Source organism: Herpailurus yagouaroundi, unplaced genomic scaffold (assembly GCF_014898765.1).
Source record: "Herpailurus yagouaroundi ecotype Mexico unplaced genomic scaffold, PumYag 162, whole genome shotgun sequence".
NCBI lineage: Eukaryota > Metazoa > Chordata > Mammalia > Carnivora > Felidae > Herpailurus > Herpailurus yagouaroundi.
Genome location: NW_024412403.1, coordinates 373,809 through 388,938, shown reverse-complemented (window position 1 = coordinate 388,938; position 15,130 = coordinate 373,809). Strand labels below are relative to the sequence as shown.

The following is a 15,130-nucleotide window of genomic DNA, read 5'->3' as shown; positions in this document are numbered from 1 at the left end:
CCAGGTGGGGTGGCTCTTCTCTCCGCACTTAACCTCTGCCGCATCCCAGGCTCACAGCCTCGGAGCGCTGCCTTACGTGGCGAGAAGGGAACATCGGTCCTGCCCCAAGAGGTGACATTTGTGACCCCCATGTTTATGGTGTCTGGTGCTTACGTGCTAGACACTCGGCATGAGGGGTGTGCGCAGGCGTGTGGTGGGGGTGTCTTGTACATGGCTGCTCTCGGGCTGTCACCTTGTCCGGTGACTCCTGCACGTGCTGGGTGCGCTGGCCTGGTGCCATCCATCTGGGAACAGGACCCCGGGCGTGACCACTCCGCTCTCATATCCCACGGCTGACATCTCGCTGGGGCTGGGATGCCCATGTCCGGCCCGTCTGCTCCTTTTGCTTCTCCAGCAAGCCCTTGGCAACGGGTCTCTCCCCGTCTCCTCAGGTCTCATCGAAGGGTTCAAGGTGGAGCAGGCCAGCTTGCAAGAGGCGCTGGGCCAGAAGGAGACAGCCGAGCAGGGCCTCGCCGTTGAGCTGGAGAGCCTGAGACGGCAGCTGGAGCGGGCGACCCAGCAGCAGGCAGAGCTGAGGGAGGAGAACTCTGTCCTGTGGACCCAAAAGGAGACCTTGGCCGCAGAAGCAGGAGAGAGAGAAGATGGTAAGAAATGCTGGTTCCGCGGCCAGAGATGGGAGCTGCAGAGGGTGGGAGCAGGGGCCGCTCTCACTCACCAAGGGCCTTGGAAAGAAGGCAGGGGCCCTGATCAGGGTGGCTGGTGCAGCGTCCTCCGCGTCGCTGCTCCGTTAGAGAGACGGCTGGCCCTGGTGGCCCCTCGAGTTCTTACAGCAGTGTGAGGCCAGAATTGCCTCTGGCAAACAGGAGGCCACTGAAATGTCACCAGCCTGTTTGAGATAAATAGCCATGGCAGTGGGAAAACACAGGCCACTTAAAATTTTTACTTAAGATTTTAAAAAAAGCGCCTAACGTTAATCTTCAATAGGAAAACGTAGTTTTAACAAAAGTTCATTGTGATTTCAGATTATTAGAGGTTTTATGTTTTAAACATTTAACACGTGAACAGTCAAAATGGAAGGCGTCCAGGTCATTGAGTCCATAGGCGGCGGTGTCCTCAGGAGCAGATGTGTAAGAATCAGCTCCGTGTGGGTTCAGCCTTCCCCAGAACCATGTGTCTCACACCCTCGCCCACCAGGGACTCCCAGTGTCCCTGTGCCTCCTGTGCCACCGGCCCATCTCTGGGTTTGTGGCTTTCAGACAGCTTATGGGCACACAAGTCTGCTTTGTGGTACAGCCTTGACCAATTCAGGAAACTCTTTACTCTTCCCCAATTTTTGTTTGTTTCAAATTTTTATTTAAGCTCTAGTTAACATAAATGGTAAAATAGGTCTCAGGAGTAGAATTCAGTGATTCATCACTTACGTATGACACCCAGTGCTCATCCCAGCAAGTGCCCCCCTGGCCCACCTCTCACCCACCCGCCTGCCTCCATCAAGCCTCAGTTTGTTCTCTGTTGTTAAGAGTCTCTTGGGGTTTGTTGCCCTTTCTTCTCTTTTTCCCTCCGTTCCCCTATGTTCATCTGTTTTGTTTCTTATATTCCTCATATGAGTGAAATCATATGGTATTTGTCTTTCTCTGACAGACGTATTTCGCTTAGCATAACGCACTCTACTTCTATCCACGTGGGTGCAAATGGCGAGATTTCATTCTTTTTGATTGCCAAGTAATATTCCATCATATATACACACCACATCTTCTGTATCCATTCATCTGTTGATGGACATTTGGGCTCTTTCTATAGTGTAGCTGTTGTTGATAGTGCTGCTATAGCCATCAGGTCTTTTGTTTTTTCTTTTTTTTTTTTTTTTAAGTAGGCTTCATGCCCAGTATGCAGCCCAGCATGGGGCTTGAACTCACGACCGGGATATCAAGACCTGAGCTGAGATCACGAGTCGGGTGCTTAACCGACTGAGCCATCCAGGCACCCCTAAACATCGGGTCTTTTCCCCAATTTTTAATTCTTTTTGATTTCCTTCATTAATAAACAATCAGCTTTTGGGATTACTAATCATTGCCACTTTCTTTGTCCTCCACTTAATTGGTTTTGGGCCTTGTCTTACTTCTTCTTTGTCCTGTGCGCCCTCCTGGGCAGGTGCTTGGCTTGTGTCTGCCAAGGCTCACGTGCTGCTGAGGTGTGGGTCTGGCGGACCTGTGGCTTCTTTGGGCAGAGCGAGTTGTGAGTGGCCTTGGCTTCCACCCACATGGGATGTTTCAGAAGGTCTGTGTGTAATCATTCCAGACCTCATCTTCTTGCTTGACTTGCTATTGGTGACATCAATCTACTTATATGTTCCTGTCACTTTTCTGACTTTTGATGTAAATTTTTGATATTGAAACCTTAATCTGGCTTTGTTTTATCTCTTATATGTCATTTTCACCCCTTATTTTCAATCTCTTTACACCTTTAATTGTGTCTTGTGGATCTCCTACTAATGACTTCTGCAGAGCTAATCTGGGATGTCTTGTGTGCGCTGTGCCCACAGCCGCGGGGTCCACCTCTGCTCCTCTGGTGCTTGTCACCACACTTCCCACGTCTCTCTGGGTGGAAGGGACCTACCTCTGCTGGTTGTGAAGCTGTGCATCCGGTTCTTCTGTGTTTGCTCCTTCCTCATTCGGGCCGGTGTCCTGTGTCCCCTAACACTGACCTGTCCTCTTCTCTCCTGGTTCTGTCCCTGCGCCTGGCCGTGCTGTTCTCAGGCAAGGCTCCATTCACATGTGGGAGGATGTGTGCAAGTGGGCAGGTGTGTGAGCAAGCATGTGAGTGTGGGTGTGCACCTGTGAGCATGTGTGAGCATGAGTGTGGGTCTGAGGACTTGTCAGTTATTATTTTTTTTAAACACGTTTTCTTCTGTCTTGGAACTTCTCATGGGCTGCGCTTCCCAGTGGGACAGACCTTCCTAGTGCAGGGCCCCTTCCACCCGTTCTCAGGTGTTACTGCCCTGGCCTGCATGTATGTGGGGCAGCTAGGCCCATGCCCCATCCATCAAGATCGAGCTTACCACCGTGAGCATGGTGGTAAGCTCTAGGGTGTTGGGACTTCAGGGCCGGGGCCTGTGGGAGACACAGACAAGTGGGACCAGCTGAGTGACCATGTAGCCCTGTGCTGGGGGACAGCCTTGTCCTCGCTGCCTGAGGCCTGAGTGGCCCTGCCTCCGTGAGGTCCGTCCCCAGACGCTCTGCCACACCTGGGCCTGGCCCTTCCCACACGTCTTCCGGCACCTCTGTGTCTCTGGTTACCCCCTCAGACAGGCCTGGCCTCCTGTATTCGGCCACAGCTTCCATAGCCCCGGTGCTCATTGGCAGAAGAGCGGGGCCAGTCTCTGCTCCTTCCCTTTGTCACCAGTGAAGTATACTTCCTGTGCAGCTGGGGTCATCTTACATCATCAGCCCCGCCCCCACTCGCATGTCTTACTGTGACCTCTGGTCCTTCCATTCACCCAGCTGCAGGATTCTGTGCTTCTGTGTGGGGACTCGCGCATGTGTCAGTTGTGTGAAATGCTGCCCACCAGCACAACGCAACACCTCCTGACCTTCTCTGACTGTGGGCTCCCCCAGGTGTGGCCCAGGGTGTGGCCACTTGGTCCTGATTCTGCTTTGGGTCCTCGTGAATGTTGACCAACTTTCCAAGAGTTCTTGGAGGTCCTGGTGCCATGTGGCGAAATTCAGCTCTGCCTCACCTCTTGGCGTGGTGTCTTGTGGGTGTGAGGGGTGTCTCGTGGCTGCTTTCAGGGCGATGCCATCTGTCCCACAGGGGCTTTTTTGTCTCCTTTAAAAGTCAGCGCCAGGGTGCCTGGCTGGCTCAGTGGGTTAAGCATCTGACTCTTGATTTCAGCGCAGGTCGTGATCTCATGGTTGGGAAGACTGAGCCATACATTGGGCTCTGCGCTGACAGTGTGGAGCCCGCTTGGGATTTCTCTCTCTCCGTATCTCTCTACCCCTCTCCGGCCTGACTCACACTCATGCGCGCTTTGTCTTTCTCTCTCAAGATAAGTAAATAAACATTAATAAATAAATAGAAGTCGGTGTCAAGTTGTTGGGCAACCAGGACGCACTGCAGCTCCAGGGCACCAGTCTGCCTGGGCTGCTGTCACAGGAGGCGTGGACAGGCTGCAGACAACAGGCACTGGCTGCTCGCAGCCCTGGAGGGTGGGGTCCACGATGAAGGCGCCGGCACGCCGCCTTCTGATAAACACCAGCCTCTGCACCGTGTCCTCACTTTTGGGAGGAGCCGGCCGCTCTCTGGGGTCTCTCTTAGGCTCAGGTCCCATTCGTGAGGCTCAACATATGGATATTGGGGAGGGGGGGTCACAGACGTTGAGACCATCGTCACGGTGCTACAGAAAAGCACAAGTGTTAGAGACCGTCCAGGAACGCAGACACTCCCTGGAACCCTGTGTCTGACTTCGTGTTTCCACTCTGAAAACGCTGTGTGTTTTCATTCATAGGCATTCCTGTTACCATAGCACATGAGGACTCAGGTCTGTAAAAACAAACAAGTGGCTGCCGTGTGATATGCATTGTGTCTGCACCAGATTTCCCCAATTTTTTACCAAAAAAGAAAACTACTTCAAAGCTTTTGTGGCAGACTGTTAACAACAACAACAAAAAGCCAACTTTAATCTTTAGTATTGATACATGAAAATGGGCGAGCATTTCTGCTGCGGCGTGTGCTGCTTGGGCGGGGTCGGGGGGGTGGTGGCCCTGGAGGCCCTGGTGGGTGTCCGTGGAGGGGCTCGGGGACCTGAGTGGAGCTTCTGTGCTGGCCCGACTTTGTAGGTGGCCCTCAGCGTGGCCCGAACGACCACAGGACACCTTCCTTGCAGTGCCACTTGCACGGAGGCCACGTGCGCTGGGCCGCCCTTCCTGCGGCACGTGGCTCTGAGGATGGTCCTGTCTGGGTGCGTGACCGGGCAGCACTGACTCCAGGGGTGCGGATGTCGGTGTTCTAACTGCATGTTTAAGGCTAATTTATCATAATTGCTGAGTTATTCGCATGAAGTGGTGATGGTAGTTTGCCATAAAAGATTGACAAATTTTTATAAAACGACATGAGTCTTGAAAGCATAAAAATGTAAGTGAAAACTATTGAAATTAAAATTCAGTTTAGAGATGGTTTGAACACTTCAGGATTCGTCAGAGGCAAGCCTCCTTTTTTTATAGGTGCTTACTAATTTCCAGTTTCTACTTGGAATGTGGCCTTATCATCCAGTTAATTTTAGATTGGCTTTGATTTCCTGATGGCTGGACCCTGTTCCTCTGAGACACCGCCCCGGCCCTGCATGCATACTGAGCATGTTTACAGTGAACATCCGGGCGTGTGTTCCCTCTGATGGAGGTTTTAAGTTACATTTTATTTTTCCATATCGGAGAGTATACATAAAGGAATAATTCCTGGAAAATTAGCTGATACGTCTTTTGGGAATACTAAGATATATTCTTTCAGTCTTCAAAATGTTATATTTTAGCCAATCTTAATTAAAAAATTTTTTTTAGCGTTTATTTATTTTTGAGACAGAGAGAGACAGAGCATGAACAGGGGAGGGGCAGAGAGAGAGGGAGACACAGAATCTGAAGCAGGTTCCAGGCTCGGAGCTGTCAGCACAGAGCCCGACACGGGGCTCAAACTCACGGACCGCGAGATCATGACCTGAGCCGAAGTCGGCCACTTAACCGACTGAGCTACCCAGGCGCCCTAGCCAATCTTAATTTAAAAGGCCGTTTTTTTGGTTTGTTTTTGCAGAAGTACTTGACTTTATTTTCTCCAGGTATCTGGCTAAATACGGGCTCACACTGGCTCTCAGAGTGCGTGTCCCCTCCCCGGCCGTGGCTGTGTCCTCCTGTTTCCAGGGGGTGGGGTCTGGGAGCCTCAAGGGACGCTGTGCCCCCAGCCCCTGGCCAGGCTCTGGTCTGGGGCCGCTGGGAAGGCTGGACGTGGGGTGGGCTCTCTCCTGGGATGTCCCTGCTCTGCGGGGACGCTGCCGAACACATTTTGTTACTGCTCTGGCCCACGTACCCGCCCCGAGCTATGGAGCTCGTGTCCCTGTTTTCTCTGCACTTGCAGCTCTTCGTAGGGAGGTGGAGTGTCTAACCCAGGAGCAGCTGGAGGCCAGGAAGCAGTCTGAGAAAGACCGTGCAGTTCTGCTCTCGCAGATGAAGGTGTTCGAGGCTGAGCTGGAGGAACAGCTCTCTCGGCACGAAGCGTGTGCCAAGCAGGCTGAGGAGCTCTCGGCGCTGAGGCAGCAGATGGCGGCTCTGGACAAGCATCTGCGGAGCCAGCGCCAGTTCATGGACGTAAGCACCTGGGATAGGTTGTCTCTGTGGCCCCGGAGTCATCCTCGTAGCGTGAGGTCCCACGACACAACGTTGGGTTCACGTGCGGCCAGATTGTTGTGGTCCCGTTGCTGCTTGGTGCTCATCTCGGAGGTTGTCCACGTTTGTGATGTGTGACTGAGGGGCCCCCTCATGTGCATGGCCTGGGGGGGCCTCCATCAGCCCAGGCTGCAGGCCCTGTGTGCCCAGCACCCGGGAGGCGCCTGTAGCTCCCCCAGTTGGGCCCAAGCCGTTTGCTTTCTGTGACGTTCCTCCCGTCCACGTTCACAGGCCTCCCCGCCTTGCACCTGCAGGGCCGTCCCTCTGCGTTTCGCTGTGCTTCACAAAGTGCCCCGTGACTCGGAGCCCATTCCTTGGGTAGTGACATGCGTGTGGAAGGGAAGTGCTGGCCGCAGCAGTCCGCATCCGAGCAGGCTGTCCCCTCCCCCGACCTCGTGCAGCCCCCTCCCCTTCGGCGGGAGGTGGGTGCAGCCAGGGGAAGCGCTGTGTCCCGCCAGCGTCTGTGAGCTGTCCCAGCAGACCGCCTTTCTCGACAGGAGCAGGCTGTCGAGCGGGAACACGAGCGGGAGGAGTTTCAGCGGGAGATCCAGAGGCTGGAGGAGAAGCTCCGACAGGCGGCCCGGCCACGGGGCCCATGCGTCCGCGATGTAAGTCAGCCCGTCACACGCTGTACCCGTGGGGTAGCCATCCTCTGTGATGCTTTGAAGTTTTACCTTTCGGTTTCCTTGTCTGCCTTCCATGTACCTGACGACGACCACAGGAGCAGCTGGATGAGGAGGTATGGCGTGTTGCCCTCCCACCGCATGACCTGTGGGGCGGGGGAGGCCAGGGGCCCTCTCGCACGTGGGCTCGTTGCTTGCTTGTTTCTCTTGCTTCCTTTTGCTTGGAGCCCGACTTACCTGCTTCCTTCTGCCTGGCATGGCTGCAGCTGATTTGCCTCTTCTTTTAAAGCATTACACATATTTTGAGATGATTGTGGATTCATTTTCAGCTGTAAGCAGTAAGACAAACGTCCCGTGCACCCTTCACCCACTTCCCTGGGGTGATGCCCACAGAGGTCGAGCCGGGAGCACAGCCAGGACACGGATGTGGGGTCCCCTCCCACCCACTAGCCTGGCCTCTGTGTTAGTTGTGTCATGTCTGCAGTTGCACAAACAGACAAGCAGTTTGTGTCCGTGTGAGACTGACCTCCTTCACTCGGCCTGGCTCTCTGGACCCTGCCCAGGGGGTTGCTGTGCCCAGAGTCCTTTCCTTGTATTGCCGAATAGCTTTTCCTTCCCTACTAACAAGATTGACTTTGTTTTCCTAACAGATCTTGTGTTATATTAATATTTTTCTGCGTCTTTATTGAGAGAACACCCGCATTACAATTTTCTGTCTCACTAGGCTCCTGGGCGTAGTCTCCGTGTAGACCACTCGTCAGGATCAGTGTTTCCTCAGTTGTGTTGTATGCTTTCTTATTTGGAAGATGGCTGTTTTAACTATTGTATTTCTCAAGCAATTTCTTTGTTTTAGGTTGAATTGCTACAAGAAAAGTTGAGAGAGAAATCAGATGGGTTTGACGAACTGGTTATAAAGAAAGAATTGGCAGACAGACAAGTGTTAATCCAGGAACAGGAAATTAAACGTCTCCAGGAGACAAATGCCAGCTGCCGAAGAGAAGCGACTGAACTACGAGAAGAACTGGAGAAGCAGAGAAACACCGTGAAAGCGCTGCAGCAGGTAGCGGCCCTTGTCGCGTGGAGGCTCTGTGGGGTCTCGGTCGGGGCTGTCGGCGGGGCACCTTCCACCTGGGCCGCTGTGCCCGCACCGTGCCGGGAGGACCGGGGGTTGGCAGATCCATAGCGGGCCGTGCCGGACTCCACTGCGGCCTCATTTCCTCTGAGGGGGTGTCCCCTCGTGTCTCACTGGCTGCCAGCCAACCCTCTGCTGCATACACTTCACTGCTTCCGGTCTCTTGACGGTTGTTTGGGGCCGGGGGGGTGGGTGGCCCGCACAGCCAACATCCAGTTCTCGGCAGACCCTGGTGGGAGGTCGTGTAACTCAGACACCGTCCACCTGGAGGTGGCATCAGCCCCCACAGGAGAGGGGCTCAGTCCCACGAGACTGCCCCCTCAGGGGCCGTTGGCAAGTCCTGTTGTACAGATGGAGGGTCCTGCGAGCCCCTCCTTGGGTTCGGTTAATTTGCTAGAGTGGCTCAGCGCTCTCCGGGAAACCGTTCACTCACTAGATCACCAGTGTGTTGAGAAAGGGTGCAACTCAGGAACAGCAGCCAGATGAGGAGACACAGAGGGCAAGGCACGGGGAGAGGGTCAGGAGAGTCCGTGCCCTCTCTGGGTGCACTGCCATCGGGAGCGTGCGTCTGTGGCACAGACATCGTCCTTTGTGTCTGAAGTTGAGGTCGAGGCGGACGCCCTCTGATTGCCAGGCGTCCGACCCAGCCACCCGGCCCTCCTCTCCAGCTGTTAGTCGCAGGAGTTGAGCTTGTGACTTTCATGTATTTCATGTCACCAGAGGTTAGACGCTTACTGGAAAAGTGGGGATTGGTGAGAAACCTTACTTTACAGTCGTTGGTTTGATCCTGTGACAAGTCCAGCTTCAAGGAGAGGAGAGTTTTGTCAGGTGTGTTTGGTTGTCGAAAATGCAGACGCCAACAGTTAACTGAGGTCAGGGGTCTTCCCCAGGGCGAGGACCTGAGCGGTTACTGTCTCGGGAGGGGCGCCCAGCACAAGAGGGGAGCCCTGCCCCTACTCTGGCCTCTTCTGTGCTGCCCGGGGACAGCTCGGCTCAGGGCGGCTGCATCAGTCCCTGCACCCTCCCCCCTCTGCTCCTGCTGCACCTGTCTCTCCTCCCTCCCTCCACTCTCTTCCCTCCCTCCTCCCTCTGACCTCTTCCCTCCTCCCTCTGCCCCTGCTCCACCTATCTCTCCTCCCTCCGTCCTCCCTCTTCCCTCTGTACTTCTTCCTCCCTCTCATCTCTTCCCTCTGTACTTCTTCCTCCCTCTCACTCTTCCCTCCTCCCTTCCTTCCTGCTCCACCCATCCCTCCTCCCTCCTCCCTCTACCCTTTACTCCTGCCCAGTCCATCTCTCCTTCCTCCCCTCTTTTCTCCTCCATACTTCCTGCTCCCTCTCCCCTCCATCCCTGCTCTATCCGTCCCTCCTCTCTCCATTCTTCCTTCACTCCTGCCATCTCTCTTCTCTCTGTCCCTGCTCGCTCCCTCTTCCTGCTTTCCTCCCTTGCCCCTCTATCTTTTCTCCCTCCTCCATCTTTCCTCATCCCTCCTCCCTTCCCTCAGCAAACATTTACTGAGCATATTAGATGCTATAGGTATAAAAAATGCCCCTTTTCCCTTCCACAAAGATGTAACTTTTTGTCCACTTAATTTATTGTGACTCTTTTGTCCATATTAAATGCCCTTTGAAAATTTTTAATGAGACATTAGTGTTCATCTTACAGATGTGCGGTGCCCTGATGAGCCATCGCCCTGTTTGTTGGCAGGTTCTTCGCAATTTTCTTCTGAATAGCCAACAGTCTAGAGACCACTTTTGTGTCTTCCTGAATAATTACTAAGGACGAATTTATTGCAGTGACCTTGCTGGCACACACATTGGCTCTCTGTTTGGGGTCACATCCTTCACCAAGCAGATCTGTGCTCTGGAGCACAGCCGGTCTATAGATTGTGTGTCTGGTGTGTGCAGGGGTGCACAGGTATGTGCAGTTGTGTGCACATGAGCTCCAGGAAGAGCTGAGGACACCGTGCACTCAGATCACAGTTTGAGGCCCCCAGTTCCTGAAGTACTTGCCTAAAGTAAATCTTCTTTTATTCTTAAACAGGATAAAGAGGCATTACAGGAGCAGCGTGGAGTGGTGTCCACACTGCAGTCTAAACTCGATGAGGGCAGTTGCCCCACACCTCCTGCAGGCACTTGTCCTGAGAGCCCAGAAGTCCAATTAGAGGCAGTACAGACAGCGCTCCGGCAGCGGGAGAGTGAGGCAAGTGTGGGGGGCCATGGGGGACTCCCCTCTGCTCAGGGCTGCTGGTGGCCTTCACTGCCCTTCTGTGTGGAGGGGCAGGACACCCAAATGATGCAGGAAGGGGTCTGTGTCTACTGTATATAACAGCTTGGTGTGGGCTATAAAATATCAGTAGCTCTTTTTTGCCGTGTACTTAAATCTTTTAATTTGTAGCGTTCATAATTATTAAGTGGACTAGAATGTTAGGTACTTTTTAATATTCTCTCTTATTTTAATGAAAGGTTTTAGACTTGAAAGAACAGTTAGGAGAGATTAAGGATGACTTAGTCAGCAAGTGCGATGAAGGGCTGCACCTGAACGTGAAGCTGGACACACAGAGCAGCCGTGCCTCCATCAGCCTGCGAGAACTGCAAGAGGAGAATGCTCGCTTGAAGGTGAGCCGGCAGGCCTGCCCAGACACCAGGCTCCACGTCTGTGCCCGTGCCACCACCTGCCCAGGGACCACCAGCCCCGGGTCCCAGACACTGTGGGCACCGAGGATAGTCCTCTGCTGCAGGCATTCAGGAGATGCCTGCCTTCTGCTCCAAGGTCTGAGCCGGGGTGGCTCTAGAAGGTGTGCAGGGGGCAGAGCCCAGGGCCACCTGGACCCCGTGCCTCCTGCACCAGCCTCTGGGTCTGGTGTGCGTCTTGAGAGCCAGTCTTGTAGAGGACGCTTGTTGGAGCTCAGCGGCAGCAGGGGCACACTTGTCTGACAGTAGAAGCTGTCAAGAGAAAGTAAATGTTCACCACTTACCTATTTGGGTCATTATAGACACCCTGTTCTCGGAGAGGTGATTTTTGGTTGTTAACCCTTCCTATGAGCAGGACAAAGAAAAATACTTTTATTTTTTTTTTAATTTTCTTTCTTTCTTTCTTTCTTTCTTTCTTTCTTTCTTTCTTTCTCTCTTTCTTTCTCTTTCTTCCTTTCTTCTTTCTTTCTTTCTTTCTTTCTTTCTTTCTTTCTTTCTTTCTTTCTTTTTCTTTCTTTCGACATTATGTTTTAAATCTTCTAATGCCTTAGTGTAATCATGCTTCTGAGGAGCCTCAGGGTGTAAAGGAAGCAGAATTGTGATGTATTGCGTACAGAGCCCTTGCCTGTGGCACCCCCGGTCGCTGTTGGGTGCGTGACCCTCACAGGCCGTGTCACATGATGCTGGTGACAACAGGGTTTGAGGCCAATCGCAGGCATCAGGCGTCCTTCAGTGGGAAACATACAGAAAACCACTTTTGGATTGAATGCTAGTATTTACACTCATGGGTTTATTAGGGTACCGCACGTCTGCCAGGTCAGGGGACCGCTTCCCATAGTCACATTTTATTGGCGTCGCTGTGATTATTTCCACAGGCATTTCTGCAGAACAAAGAAAAGGAGATCGTGTGTGTGAGCGAGCAGCTCGAGGCTCAGCTGGCCGGGATGGGAAGGGGCACGCTCAGTGAGGTAGGCCTTTCCCGGCACCCCTAGAACCAACATACCCCTCGGGGGCAAGTGTGCCGGGGGTGGGTGGCACCAGGCCTTGTCAGCTCTGCGGTGTCCCGCCTAGAAAGGGACCACTTCCCCCAGAATGGGGAGTACCACACAAGTTGCAGGAGACCAGGCATGCGTGCTCTTGGCCCAAGTGTCCACCACCCTTGTTCTCAGTTCTTGGCCCGCACGGTCTTCCCTCTTTGGGCTCCGGGTGCCCCTCTCTGGCCTGCCTGCTCCAGCCGTGCTGTGTCCCAGAGGGCTCATCTCCGATTTAGTGCTTTACTCTTTAAAGCCACCTGCATGTGCTGGGTTTATATTTATGTATGTGTATATAATATATATATTTTTTTACGTTTATCTACTTATTTTGAGAGAGTGAGCGAGCAAGGAAGGGTCAGAGAGAGAGGGAGAGAATCCCAGGCAGGCAGCACACTGTCAGCATGGAGCCCGTCATGGGGCTCAAACCCACGAGATCATGACCTGAGCTAAAGTCAAGAGTCGACGCTTAACCGACTGAGCCACACAGGCGCCCTAGGTTTGTATTTCAGGTTTTCTGTTTGTGTCGTGATTGTGGCTGGTCTGTAGCACCTGCCTTTTCATGTCTGGGTGTTTAGAGTGAATAAGCCCACGTCGTGTGCTGTCAGAATCACCCTTGAAACTCCCTTCAGGTGTCTGAGGGGAGACGAGAGTCTGCATGGTGCCCAGCACAGGGGGCACGCAGGCTGGCGGTGAGGGTCGCACCTCACCAGGGCCTACCTCTGCCAGCCGTACAGTTCTCGGTGCAGATTTCAGCATGGTGGATGCGTGTGTGATGGATAGCTCATATTCTCTAAACCAAAACCAAAAATTAACTTGTTTTCTTTTGTTTTCAGTATTGGCCAGATTTGCATTTCAGTTTAAAGGAATTAAATGGCACTAGTGAAACCAAGAATTGTTGCGAAACCCTCAGTTTTCAGGAAGTGAACATTGGACTATAAGAAATTAGCTGGAGGGGCGCCTGGGTGGCTCAGTCGGTTGGGCGGCCGACTTCAGCTCAGGTCAAGATCTCGCAGTCCGTGAGTTCGAGCCCTGCGTCGGGCTCTGTGCTGACAGCTCGGAGCCTAGAGCCTGTTTCAGATTCTGTTCTCCCTCTCTCTGACCCTCCCCCGTTCATGCTCTGTCTCTGTCTCAAAAATAAATAAACGTTAAAAAAATTAAAAAAAAAAAAAAGAAATTAGCTGGAGATGGTAAACTGGAGCACGAATGGCTTAGTCACTAGAATGGAGTTTGGAGCTCTATTGACATAGATTTCAATCTGATTTTCCACCTGGCAAGATAGTTAACACCTACATTTCAATTGTCTTATCTTCAAAGTAGCAGTAATAACATTTCTTACCTTAAAACCTTGAGGGTGACATTAACCAGCACGAGTGGAAACATTCTCCAAGGTCCAGGGGGGGCACAGCGCTAGGCTCGGAGCAGTCGTGGCGGCAGTGACGGCCCCATGCATGCACCTGGCTCGGTCCTGCTCTTCAGTGTTGCCAGTCCTCAAGCCTGATTTTCTTCATTTGTTTGTCTTTTAGTGTTAGAACCATGCCTAAAACCTAAAATCTCCCTTCAGTAAAACCAAGCAGATCGACGTTACTTGAATATTAAAAAAATACACGTTAAGGGTGGTGACATTAGTGTGGAGGTGCCACGGAGAGGCAGCCAGGGAAGCTCCCTCTGCCCATAGCGGTGATGGCACAGAGTGAGAGGAAGTGTCCAAACAAGAGGCAAAGTGGCCACCGTGGATGTCCCTTCCCAAGCACTTTGGTAACCCTGATGCAGTGGGAGTGCAGCTTTCGGGTGTTTTCAGGTATTAAAGGTCATTTGTTAATTTGGTGCCATAGCTCAAAGTTGCTCCTGAACCTCAGATTAAAGGAGGGAAATTCTGAAGGTGGAACGTTTCCTTCACCTCTGAACGTGCTTCTTCCTCAGGTTCCCTGTGACAGAAACTCAGAGATCGAGGAGCTGAGGTCCGTCATCGAGAATCTGCGAGAGAACCAGCAGCAATTGCAGAAAGATAAGGCAGAGGAGATGGAGCAGCTCCATGAAGTCATCGAGAGGCTTCAGAGGGAGCTCTCCCTCGGCGGCCCCGCGCCACTTGGGGCCCAGGTCAGCGAGCTGCCCGGCGACCCTGTGGCCAGCCCCGAGGCGCTGGTGGCGACGGAGCCCGCGGGCCGGCTGCTCTCGGAGCAGGAGCGCCGGCACGGCCAGGCCCTGGAGGCCCTGCAGCGGCGCCTGCAGGCCGCTGAGGAGGCCGCCGCGCGGAAGCTGGCCGAGCTGGAGCACAGCGCAGCCCTCAGGGAGGCTGAGGTCCAGGGCATGGCCTCCCAGATCCGAGCCTTTGAAGCTGCCCTAAAAGCAAAGGAAGCGAAGATTGCAGAAAGGGATTTAGAAATCGATGCTCTGAAGCAGCAGAAACTGGCCCACTCCGCTGAGCTGGAGACCATCCTGTCCGCCTTCTCCCGCTTCCGCCGTTCCCTGGAACAGCAGCCCCTGACTGCTGAGGATGAGCCCCCAGAGCTTCAGCGGCTCCGAGCGCAGTGCGTCCGCCTCACCCGCCAGCTCCAGGTGCTGAACCAACGGTTTCTGAGGTGCCAGAAGGACCTGGACAAGCAGCAGGCGCGAGGGGCCCACCTGCACCCTCGTGCAGAGGGCAGCTGCCAGGGACGAGGCCCTGGGGGCGAAGAGCCCTCTGATGACAAAGCGTCAGGGCAGGACGTGGGCACAGCCCCTAACAGCCGTGTCGGAGACCCACAGGTGGGCCTTGTTCCTTCCTGGTCCGCAGAAGGGACAGCCTCCGTGCATAGGGAGCTGGGGCTGGGGTGCGCTGGGGGAGCAGGCACACGGTGGTACAGGGGTGCGTTGGGGGAGTGGGGGCACACACGAGGGTACAGGGGTGTGTTGGGGGAGTAGGGGCACACACGAGGGTACAGGGGCATGCTGGGGTGGGGGGGGGCGGGGCACACATGGGGGAGCCAGGGAGCACTTGGCGCCTGCAAGAGGCCCTGACCCAGACCACAGAGCACTCTGGCTAGACCAGGGATGGTTGGATATTCTGTCCAGGAGGACCTACTGTTCCTCCTCCTTTCTCTTTAAGTCAGTGACTGTCCTTCGTGTGCCAGGCAGTGTGGGATAGAGTTTCCAGAGGGTGGCTTCTGGTGCTGTAGAGAGAGGAATCTGAAGCTCGTGGCTCCTGGGTGCGTTTCAAGTCCCTAGAACCTCAGGTCAGAACAT

The 15,130-nt window shown here is 53.8% G+C and overlaps 1 protein-coding gene across 9 annotated transcripts in view; it reads left to right on the top strand.

Annotated features, from left to right (window-relative positions):
• PCNT (pericentrin) overlaps positions 1–15,130 on the top strand; it is a 134,966-nt gene that overhangs the window by 77,194 nt on the left and 42,642 nt on the right. For 7 of the 9 annotated variants that reach the window (XM_040483678.1, XM_040483676.1, XM_040483679.1 and 4 more), the window contains 10 exons: positions 432–644; positions 4,505–4,537; positions 6,121–6,350; positions 6,926–7,036; positions 7,150–7,167; positions 7,905–8,111; positions 10,225–10,383; positions 10,647–10,799; positions 11,750–11,842; positions 13,829–14,653. In XM_040483678.1, coding sequence (XP_040339612.1) covers positions 432–644; positions 4,505–4,537; positions 6,121–6,350; positions 6,926–7,036; positions 7,150–7,167; positions 7,905–8,111; positions 10,225–10,383; positions 10,647–10,799; positions 11,750–11,842; positions 13,829–14,653 — 2,042 coding nt within the window. The remainder of the gene's footprint in view (positions 1–431; positions 645–4,504; positions 4,538–6,120; positions 6,351–6,925; positions 7,037–7,149; positions 7,168–7,904; positions 8,112–10,224; positions 10,384–10,646; positions 10,800–11,749; positions 11,843–13,828; positions 14,654–15,130) is intronic. The other 2 variants (XM_040483685.1, XM_040483677.1) reach the window with 1 other exon arrangement.